This window comes from Panthera pardus, unplaced genomic scaffold (assembly GCF_024362965.1).
Source record: "Panthera pardus isolate Hobbes unplaced genomic scaffold, ASM2436296v1 HiC_scaffold_16, whole genome shotgun sequence".
Classification (NCBI taxonomy): domain Eukaryota; kingdom Metazoa; phylum Chordata; class Mammalia; order Carnivora; family Felidae; genus Panthera; species Panthera pardus.
This window is the reverse complement of record NW_026526721.1, coordinates 118,964,527-118,976,781: the sequence shown is the minus strand read 5'-3', so window position 1 is coordinate 118,976,781 and position 12,255 is coordinate 118,964,527. Positions and strand designations below refer to the sequence as shown.

Here is a 12,255-nt window from a genome sequence, read left to right as displayed (position 1 = left end):
CTTTGACCTTGGCCATAGCAACTTCTTACAAGACACATATCTGGAGGCAAAGGAAACAACAGCAAAAATGAACTATTGGGACTTCCTCAAGATAAAAAGCTTCTGCACAGCCAAGGAAACAATCAACAAAACTAAAAGGCAGCCTATGGAATGGGAAAAAATATGTGCAAATGACCTATTGGATATAGGGTTAGTATCCAAAATCTATAAAGAAGTTATCAAATTCAACCCACAAAATTAAATAATCCAGTGAAGAAATAGGCAGAAGACATGAACAGACATTTTTCGAAAGAGAATATACATATGGCTAACAGACACAGGAAAAGCTGCTCAACATCACTCATCATCAGGGTAATGCAAGTCAAAACCACAATGAGATAGCACCTCAGGCCATTCAGAATGGCTATGATTAACAACACAAGAAGCAACACATGTTGGGGAGGATGCCGAGAAAGGAGAACCCTCTTATACTGTTGGTGGGAATGCAAACTGGTGCAGTCACTCTGGAAAATAGTATGGAGGTTTCTCGAAAAGCTGAAAATATAACTACTTAATGATCCAGCAATTGCAGTACTAGGTATGTACCCAAAGAATAAAAAAATACAGATTCAAAAGGGGTACATGCACCATGATATTTATAGCAGCATTATCAACAATAGCTAAATTATGGAAAGAGCCCAAATGTCTCTCCACTGATGAATGGATGAAGAAGATGTGGCATATATATATGATGGAATATTATTCAGCCATCAAAATACATAAAATCTTGCCATTTTCAACAATGTGGATGGAGCTATAGTGTCTTATGCTAAACAAAATAAGTCAGTCAGAGAAAGACAAATACCATATGATTTCACTCATAGGTGGAATTTAAGAAACAAAACAGATGAACATATGGGAAGGGAGAAAAACAAGAGAGAGAGGGAAGCAAACCATAAGAGACTCTTAACAATAGAGAGCAAACTGAAGGTTGGTGGAGGAGGATGGGCTAAATGGGTGATGGGTATTAAGAAGGGCACTTGTTATGATGAGCACTGGGTATTACATGTAAGTGATGAATCATTAAATTCTACTTCTAAAACAAATATTACACTACATTAGCTAACTAGAATTTAAACAACATTTTGAAGAAATAAAATATGTAAAAAACAGTAATATAAATATACTAAGAGAACCAGAAAAAAATCCAGGATATGGGACATCGTACAAATGACTTGGACACTTCAAAAAGTTCAATGTTGTGGGAGAAAAGGACTTTTCCAGATTAAAATGTGGGCAAAAACCTTGATTAGATCCTGGATCTATATTTAAATTATGTCCTAGATGAGGACACAGTTTAAAAAGACATTCTGGGACATTAGGGGAAATTTATCTCATACAAATAGATTATATTAGATGCTATTGAGTTATTGTTAATTGTCTCAAGTATGACAATGGCATAATGGCATTGTCCTTTCAGCTTTTAAATATATTTTAAATTCTTGATTTTCATCAATACTATTAGCATAAATTCATCTCTTCTATGAACTTCTGAAAATACAAAATTATAATCAATTTAAAAAAACAGCAGAAGATTTAGAAGTTGTTCCTATTTATTTCAGAAATATTATTCAATTTGTGTTTTGCATGCTTCAATTTACTTTTCTAAGTTTGATTTAGGCTCATATTATAATTAGTTTTACTTTCCTGAGCCCTCACCAAGTGCTAGGAGGAAGTTAATCTAGAAATGTGCTAGTGGAAAATAATGTGAAAAAAACACTAAAAATTATCCATCTTGAGTGAGGAAAAATGACAGACCAAGTATGTCCCTTCTTACCCCAAATCTCTCAAAATAGAAACAAATGTGTGTGTGTGTGTGTGTGTGTGTGTGTGTGTGTGTGTGTGTGTATTAAAAGAAAACTAAATCCGTACGGGTGAAAGTGATAAAATAAATTTCCATCAAGGAAGCTCTCAGGTCTAACTCAGAAAGTTCTGTCATGAGTCACATAAGATCCTGGTTCCTGGGGCACCTGGGTGGCTCAGTGGGTTAAGCATCCGACTTTGACTTGGGTCATGATCTCACTGTTGGTGAGTTTGAACCCCATGTCAGGCTCTGTGCTGACAGCTCAGAGCCTGTAGCCTGCTTCAGATTCTATGTCTCCCTCTTTCTCTGCCCCACCCCTGCTTACACTCTATCTTTCTCTCTCTCAAAAATAAATAAACATTAAAAAAAAAAAGATCCTGGTTCTTAGCGTGTACTTATAATATTAAACACAAATTCACTTATTCTTTATTCCAAAGACTAATCCAGAATTCATAATACACTACAAGAGGTAATCTTACCTGTTTTCTGACCCATAGTCCTGAGAACAGAAGGAAGTTTCCTTTCAATAACTGAAGCAGTTCACAAATTTGTAATAATAAGACCATTTTTAAAAGATGGTCTTACACTGCTGGTGAGAATGCAAATTGGTACAGTCACTTTGGAAAATAGTATGGAGTTTTCTCAAAAAGTCAAAAATAGAACTATCCAACAATTGCTGGATACAAAAATACTGATCTGAAGGGATGCATGTACACCAATGTTTATAGCAGCATTGTCAACAATAGCCAAATTATGGAAAAGCTCAAATGTCCATTGACTGATGAACGTATAAGACAGATGTGGTGTGTGTGTGTATATATATGTATGTATATATGTGTGTGTGTATATATACATACATATACGTACACATGTACATACACACACACAATGGAATATTACTCAGTCATCAAAAAAATGAAATCTTGCCATTTGCAATGACGTGGATGGAGCTAGAGAGTATTATGCCAAGTAAAATAAGTCAGAGAAAGACAAATACCATATGATTTGATGCATATGTGGAATTTAAGAAACAAAACAGATGAACATGGGGGAAAAAAGGAGAGAGAGGCAAAACATAAAACATTCTTAACTATAGGGAAAAAACTGAAGGTTGCTGGAGGAGAAATGGGAGGAGGGATAGGTTAAATGGGTGACAGGGACTAAAAAGGACATTTATTGTGATGAGCACTGGATATTGTATATAAGTGATGAATCACTGAATTCTACTCCTGAAGCTAATATTATACTATATGTTAACTAACTGGATGTTAAATAAAAACTTGAAACAAAGAAACAAAGATGGGTTACTTTACAATTTTTCTTTTTTCTACCTAAGATTTCTAACTAAACTGGTGGAATCAAGGTCTCTTGAGATTGACTGTGTGTCAGTATATTTATAAACAGCCAAGTGGCCAGTGTTCTGTGTTGGCAGCCAAAAGCTAGTCACCTTAAATCAAGATTTACAAGCGCAAAATTTTTTATTCCCCTCCGTTTTCCTTTTGACTTAAGGAATATTTGATCTGAGTAGCCAGCTGTCAATATATATAATGACACATGAACACGTGTGTAAATATTTGAAACAAGTATCATGACAGGCAGAGTCAGAATTATCTGTTTATCGAATGCATCAATGCTTTGCAAAACAATTATATTAAAAACCATTCTTTTGCAACTTCTAGGAAAAAATACAAACAACTAAACTTACAATAAGAATGTATCAAGGCATTAACCCCTCAGTCAACTAAATTGGCCCAACAGTGTGCTGTTTAAAAAGAACATATACACGTGTATTAATGTATTACATATGATGGTTCAATTTTTTTATACTTGAAAACAAAAATATATCACCAGCTGGAATCCTTACCTTTTCAAGTATAGCATTGCCTTGGTGAGGATTGATGTTATGTTGGCTTATTTCTCTCTTGTATTTATATTCATAAACTTGGTCAGTGATATTAATCAGCAGAGTTGATGGACTGAAGGCCAGTTTTCCACAATCATAAACAGTTCCACTTTCAATATCAGTTGGTGCTGTAGCATATCGTATGATTAATCCCATTATTAGCCCTAAAATAAAGAATAAACAATTGCACTGGAGGAACTGAATCTAAAATGTTCACTACTGGGTGCTTTTAAATATATGATTCTAAACTTGTAGAAGTGGCAGAAGAAAAGGTTATACATTGCCTGGTTTAGAAATTGCTCACTATTCCATAGATACCGGTTCAATAGATTGACTGTACTAAGATATTTGTGGTGTGGACACTATTGTTCGAATATCCAGCACATATTTCCCCCCTTCTTTCTTTCCTAATGGAGCCACAAATTTTGGAGGGAAAAGCTACCCGCTTCTTCAATCTAACAAAGTGATTCAAGAAAACCTTTGCCCTGTAAAATATTGAGTAATCTAATAATCAGTCAGGAGATAAAATTTCCCAGAAAGTTTTTGGTTCACAAATTAGCACATGTATAAGACAGACTCATCAAACTAAAAGGAAGCACTTATATACCATGGTTGGGAGAGCGGTGTTCTTGTTTTCTCCCTTGGGACATGACCAAGACAATTTATTTCTCCATTTTTTTGCTGAAAGATATTTTGTGACCTTAAGGGGATCCAGTCCAAGGACATAGGCAATATACTGAGAATGGTAGGGCCATGGTACAGACAGAACTCAGTTCCTGATGACTTCACTGAACAAATGGATCAACCTATTCTGGAGCTACCCTACTGCTAGACATAATATATTCTTTAATTTTTCAAAGAACTTTGAATCAAGTTTCTGTTTATCTGTAGCAAATGCACTCTAAAGACACAACATTCCTTTCAGTGGAGGTTGAATTCAAGTAATAATCCTTGACTTTTAAGTTTACATACTCTGTTAGGATGCTCACGGTAATCTGGTAACTGTAAACTTTCCTAATATTATGGATATATTAACAAATAGCAAAGAAACTTCAGAGGCCTTTACATTCCTCAATTTAAAATTAGGACTGATACATGCGTTTTAGGGTAAATCCACAATTTACTCTTTAAACATCAAATGTGGGAGGTTTTACAACTCTTGTGAATCCAGTCATCTAATGGACTTTCATTTATTTATTAATAATTTGTTGGGTACATATTTTGTACAAGACATTTCTAGATTTAAAATAAAAACAGTCCTGGTCCTATAGCTCAAGTTTGTAAAATGCAAACCCTTAAGCAAACAATCATAATACAATGTGACATGTGCTATGACAGTTAGTAAGCCCTCTGTGTTATAGGAGTATAGAGAGAAAATGCTCTAAAGCCCTTTGAATGATGCAAAGCTTTAGATGAATCTTAAAAGGTCATGTAAGATTTTCTCAGATAAGCTGAATCAGGGAATAAGTTGGGATCCAGGTTGCACATGTGGGTGGCAGTACATAACAGCAGAGCTAGCTAAAACTTCCCCAGGAATTGGAAGGATATATTCAATGTGTTGAATCAGAAAAATATGCAGCCCAGAATTCTTTATCCAGCAAGGCTGTCATTCAAAATAGAAGGAGAAATAAATTGTTTCCTAGACAAACAAAAACTAAAGGAGTTCATGACCACTAAACCAGCCCTGCAAGCAATTTTAAGGGTGATGGATACTTTGAGTGGAGAAAAGATGAAACAAAACAAAAAAGACCAAAAACAACAAAGACTAGAAAGGACCAGAGAACATCACCAGAAACTCTAACTCTATAGGCAAGACAATGGTAATAAATTCATACCTTTCAGTACTCACTCAAAATGTCAATGGACTAAAAGCTCCAATCAAAAGACATAGGGTACCAAAATGGATAAGAAAACAAGACCCATCTATGTGCTGCTTACAAGAGACCCATTTTAGACCTAAAGATATTTACAGATTGAAACTAAGGGGATGGAGAACCATCTATCATGCTAATTGTCATCAAAAGAAAGCTGGAGTAGCCATACTTATATCAGACAAACTAGATTTTAAAATAAAGACTGTAACAAGAGATGAAGAAGGGCATTATATCATAATTAAGGAGTCTACTCACCAAGATCTAACAATTGTAAATATTTATGCCCCCAATGTGAAAGCGCCAAAATATATAAATTGATTAATCACAAAGAAACTCATTGATAATAATACCATAATAGTAGAGGACTTTAACACCCACTTATAACAATGGGCATATCATCTAAGCAGAAAATCAACAAGGAAACGATGGCTTTTAATGATACACTGGACCAGATGGACTTAATAGATATATTCAGAACATTTCATCCTAAAGCATCAGAATATACATTTTTCTTGAGTGCACATGGAACATTCTCCAGACACAAACCTGCCCTCAACAAGTACAAAAAGATCAAGATCATACCTTGTGTATTTTGAGACCACAACACTATGAAACTCGAAATTAACCATAAGAAAAAAATTTGGAAAGACCATGAATACTTGGAGATTAGATGAACATCCTACTAAACAATGAATGGGTTAACCAAGAAATTAAAGAGGAAATTAAAAAGTACATGGACCTCAATGAAAATGAAAACATGACAACCCAAAATCTTGGGGTGCAGCAAAGGTGGTCATAAGAGGGAATTATATAGCAATTCAGGCCTTCCTGAATTGCTTCCTGAATTCCTAAAGAAGGAAGAAAAGTCTAAAATATACAACCTAACCTTACACCTAAAAGAGCTGGAAAAAGAACAGCAAATAAAGCCCAATACCAGTAGAAGAAGGAAATAATAAAGATTAGAAAAGAAATCAATGATATTGAAAAAAAAAAAAAAAACAGTTGAACAAATCAATGAAACCAGGAGCTGGTTCTTCAAAAGAATTAACAGTATTGATAAACCACTAGCCAGATTGATCAAAAACAGAAAGGAAAGGAGCCAAATAAGTAAAATCACAAATGAAAGAGATCACAACCAACATTGGCAGAAACACAAACAATACGGGCGCCTGGGTGACTAAGGTGGTTAAGCCTCTAACTTCGGCTCAGGTCATGATCTCATGGTTTGTGGGTTAGAGTCCTGCAGCGGGCTCTGTGCTGACAGCTCAGAGGCTGGAGCCTGCTTCAGATTCTGTGTCTCCCACTCTCTCTGCCCCTCCTCTGCTCATTCTCTGCCTCTCTCTTTCAAAAATAAATAAACATAAGAAATACAAACAATAATAAGAGAATATTATGAGCAATTATTGCCAATAAATTGGGCAATCTTGAAGAAATGGACAAATTCATACAAATATATAAACTACCAAAACTGAAACAGGAAGAAATAGAAAATTTGAAAAGACTATAATCACTAAAGAAATTGAATCAGTAATCAAAAATCTCCCAAGAGGGGCGCCTGGGTGGCGCAGTCGGTTAAGCGTCCGACTTCAGCCAGGTCACGATCTCGCGGTCCGTGAGTTCGAGCCCCGCGTCGGGCTCTGGGCTGATGGCTCGGAGCCTGGAGCCTGTTTCCGATTCTGTGTCTCCCTCTCTCTCTGCCCCTCCCCGTTCATGCTCTGTCTCTCTCTGTCCCAAAAATAAATAAAAAAAAAAGTTGAAAAAAAAAATATTAAAAATCTCCCAAGAAACAAGAGTCCAAGGCCAGATGGCTTTCCGGGGGAATTCTATCAAACATTTAAAAAAGAATTATAACCTATTCTTTTGAAGTTGTTCCAAAAAATAGAAATGGACAGAAAACTTCCAAATTCAGTCTACAAGGCCAGAATTATCTTGATTCCAAGACCAGACAAAGACCCCACTAAAAGGGAGAACTACAGACCTATTTCCCTGATGAACATGGATTCAAAAATTATCAACTAGATACTAGCAAACCACAACCAACAATAAATTTAAAGAATTATTCACCATGACCAAGTGGGATTTATTCCTGGGATATAGGGCTGGTTCAATATCTGCAAATCAATCAAAGTGATACATCACATTAATAAAAGGATAAGAACCACATGATCCTCTCAATAGAACCAGAGAAAGCATGTGACAAAATATAGCATCCTTTCTTGATACAAGCCCTCAAGAAATTAGGGATAAAAGGACCATACCTTAAGATCATGAAAGCCATATAAAAACACCCACCACTAATATCATCCTCAATGGGAACAACTGAGACCTTTCCCCCTAAGGCCAGGAACATGACAAGGATGTCCACTCCCACCAATGTTATTCAACATAGTGTTGGAAGTCCTAGCCTCAGTAATCAGACAACATAAAGAAATAAAAGGCATCCAAATTGGCAAGGAGGAAGTCAAACTTTCACTCTTTGCAGATGACATGATACTACTCTATGTTGAAAACCCAAAAGACCCCACCAAAAAGCTGCTAGAACTAATACATGAGTTCAGCAAAGTTGCAGGATATAAAATCAATGTACAGGAATCAGTAGCATTTCTATACACCAATAATGAAGCAATGGAAAGGGAAATCAAGGAATTGATCCCATTTACAATTGCACCAAAAACCATAAAATATCTAGGGATAAACATAACCAGAGCTTGAAAAATCTATAGACGGAAAACTATAGAAAATTTATGAAAGAAATTGAAGAAGACACACAAAAAAATCGAAAAACATTCCATGATCATGGATTGGAAGAAAAAATTGTTAAAATGTCTATACTGCCCAAAGAAATCTACATATTCAGTGAAATCTCTATCAAAATAACACCAGCACTCTTCACAGAGCTAGAACAAACAATCCTAAAATTTGTTTGGAACCACAAAAGACCCTGAATAGCCAAAGCAATCTTGAAAAAGAAAACCAAAGTGGGAGGCATCACAATCCCAGATTTAGCCTCTACTACAAAGCTGTAATCATCAAGACAGTATGGTACTGGCACAGAAACAGACACATAGGTCAATGGAACAGAATAGAGAACCCAGAAATGGACTCAGAAATGTACGGTCAATTAATCTGTGACAAAGCAGGAAAGAATATCCAATGGAAAAAAGACCGTCTCTTCAGTAAATGGTATTGGGAAAACTGGACAGCGACATGCAGAAGAATGAACCGGACCACTTTCTTACACCATACAAAATAAACTCAAAATGGATGAAAGACCTAAACATAAGACAAGAAGACATCAAAATCCTAGAGAAGAAAATAGGCAACAACCTCTTTGACCTCAGCCACAGCAATCTCTTACTTGACATGTCTCCAGAGGCAAGGGAAACAAAAGCAAAAATGAACTATCAAGACCTCATCAAGATAAAAACTTCTGTATAGTGAAGGAAACAATCAGCAAAGCTAAAAGGCAAGTGATGGAATGGGAGAAGATATTTGCAAATGACATAACAGATAAAGGGTTAGTATCCAAAATCTATAAAGAACTTATCAAATAATCCAGAGAAGAAATGGGCAAAAGACTTGAATAGACACTTTTCCAAAGACATCCAGATGGTTAACAGATACATGAATAGATGCTCAACATCACTCATCACCATGGAAATACAAATCAATACCACAATGAGATACCACCTCACATCTTTCAGAATGGCTAAAATTAACAACTCAGGAAACAACAGATATTGGCAAGGATGTGGAGGAAGGAGAGCCCTTTTGCACTGCTGGTGGGAATGTAAACAGGTACAGCCATTCTGGAAAATGGTATGGAGTTTCCTCAAAAAATTAAAAATAGAGCTACCTTATGACCCAGCAATCACACTACTAGGTATTTATCCAAAGAATAGAGGAGTGCTGATTAGAAAGGACACATGTACCCCAATATTTATAGCAGCACTATCAACAATAGTCAAAGTATGGAAAGAGCCCAAATGTCAATCTACTGATGAATGGGTAAAAAAGATGTGGTATATATATACAATGGAATATTATTCAGTGACCAAAAAGAATAAAATCTTGCCATTTGCAACAACACTGATGAAACTAGAGTGTATTATGCTAAGCAAAATTAGGGAAAGAGAGAGAACAAGAGAACACTAGGACTGCAGACCATAGGCAGAGACCAAGCCATATGACTTCATTCATATGTGGAATTTAAGACACAAAACAGATGAACATAAGGGAAGAGAAGCAAAAATAATATAAAAACAGAGAGGGAGATAAACTATAAGAGACTCTTAAACACAGAGAAAAAACTGAGGGTTGCTGGAGGAGTGTTCAGTGGGGGGATGGGCTAAATGAGCAAGGGGCCTTAAGGAGGACATTTGTTGGGATGAGCCCTGGGTGTTATATGTAAGTGATGAATCACTAAATTCTATTCTTGAATCATTATTACACTATATGTTAACTAACCTAGATTTAACTTTTTAAAATGAATGAATGAATGAATAAGTGAATAAATGAATAAAAGTTCCTCAGGATTTATGTTTATCAATGTGTAGCATAGTTGTTGGGAAAGTTGGTGCTCAGCTAGAGATTGTGTTTCTTGGCTATCTTGTCTCTGGTTGGGTCCTCACCAACAGAATACAAGCAAAAATAATATGTGCCACTTCTGGAACACAGCTTTGAATGGGTAGGTGAGTTTTCCTCTTCTCTTTCCCATATATCTGACAGATGGAAACAAAGGCCCTATAGGTAGACAGAGCCACCAGACTGAAGAAGCCTGGGTCCCCAAGATACCAGGAGGGAGAAAGTCATCTGCCAACCAGGAACACCTACATTGGACTGCTATGTGAATGAAAAGTTAACTTCTGTTGTGTAGTCACTAAAATTGTAGTATTTTTGTGTTAACTGCCAACAGGATAACCTACTGAAGATTATGTATAAATACATGACTTAAGAAATCTGGTGGATTTAGAGAGTTAGTAGTGGTGTAAGAGGGAAAGAGAGATGAGAGATGAGAGATGAGAGATGAGAGATGAGAGATGAGAGATGAGAGAGAGAGAGAGAGAGAGAGAGAGAGAGAGAGAGAGAGAGAGAAGGAGAGAAGGAGAGAACTCTAGGACAGCAGACCATAGGCAGAAGCCAAGTCATAAAGAAGTTCCTGGGTATGCTAAAAAAGTTTTTATTTTTAACCCAATTGTAATGTAAAACTATTGAAAGATTTTAGGCAGGAGTGTAAAACAATAAAATTTCTATGTAAGAGCTATCACTTTGACAACAGTGTGGAGAATTAAACAGAATGATGGGGGAGAATAAAAACATATTTCTTTCAAGAATATTTTTACCTCATTCCAGCTTCAGTGTTTGGCCCACTCCTCCAATAACAGTGAGAAACATTGTATCCTAACCTTTGTTAGCAAGAGAAAGTAAGTGATGGATATGTAACCACTATGAATGCTTGATCCACCATAGAACAGTTGGCAGCCTTTCATGTTCCATGCCAATTGATTACAATAAAACTAGTCAGGAAAGAGAAGGGAAGACACATTATGCACACTGCCAGTAGTTTAGGGTACCTGTGAAGAACATCATTTTTCCAACACTCTTTGAGTAGGAAGGATTCATTTTCTAAGTTATTCAGCAGGTACCATGAGTGATACTATGACCTCTGCTTGCTATTCAAGTGGGATATAAATAAGGAAAGCACAAGACACTAACTTCATGGGGCCTGAATAGAGAGAACCTGTATCAATACCATTTAAAGTTCCCAGAAGGTGAGCCAATTATTTTTGCAATATGCTTTCAGTGCAATAACAAGAAGTAAACATGAAGTGTCCACTGTTTTTCCCCAAGCAGGGAACTCAATTATTTGTTATAGTGAATGCCTAGTACTTGGGTCCCTGTGGTTAAATTCATACAACGTCCCCAAAACCTAAACGGCCCTGCCTGAACCTTTGCACCAGCTCTAGTCCCAACTCCCAGAGCACGTTGGAGTAAATAGAGTAAGCTGCTTGCCACCAGAGGTGATCAGATGTAATGGCCATGACAGTGCATCTCTCAGACAGATCTCCTACTACGAGGACTGCAGTTGACCAATGGTCTCAGCTACTGTGCTCTGGAATCCATGACCAAATTCACTGAGGCCAGACAATGACTGAGTTCAGTAGGGGTACTAAGGCAGGGAGGCGGGGCTCCTCTGAAGGGTCACTATGGCTTAAGGATGCCCCATGAGCCTCACTAAACCTTTCTTAGAATTGTGCCATAGCCTGGGGCACCTGGGTGGCTTAGTCGGGTAAGCATCCAACTTTGGCTCAGGTCATGATCTCGCAGCTCATGGGTTCTAGTCCTGGGTCAGGCTCTGTGCTGACAGCTCAGAGCATGCAGTCTGCTTCAGATTCTGTGTCTCCCTCTCTGTCTTCCCCTCCCCCACTTGTGCTCTGTCTCTCTCTCTCTCTCAAAAATAAACATTTTTTAAAAATTAAAAAAATAAAGAAAGAATTGTGCCATAGCCTAAGCATTTTACTACATAGCCTTCCTTCCTTCCCCACCTCCACAGAGTATGCAGCTGCACCAGGGTCTGGCAGTTGTCCCAGAATTCAAAACTCCCTCCCCATTTTCCATCAAAAAAGTTTTTCCAA

General features: G+C 36.9%; 1 protein-coding gene across 8 annotated transcripts in view; it reads right to left on the bottom strand.

The window, feature by feature from the left end:
* SLC9A9 (solute carrier family 9 member A9) overlaps positions 1 to 12,255 on the bottom strand; it is a 701,238-nt gene that overhangs the window by 546,526 nt on the left and 142,457 nt on the right. For all 8 annotated transcript variants that reach the window (XM_053903745.1, XM_053903747.1, XM_053903744.1 and 5 more), the window contains one exon: positions 3,708 to 3,910. In XM_053903745.1, the coding sequence (XP_053759720.1) occupies positions 3,708 to 3,902 (195 nt within the window). In that variant the 5' untranslated portion in view covers positions 3,903 to 3,910. The remainder of the gene's footprint in view (positions 1 to 3,707; positions 3,911 to 12,255) is intronic.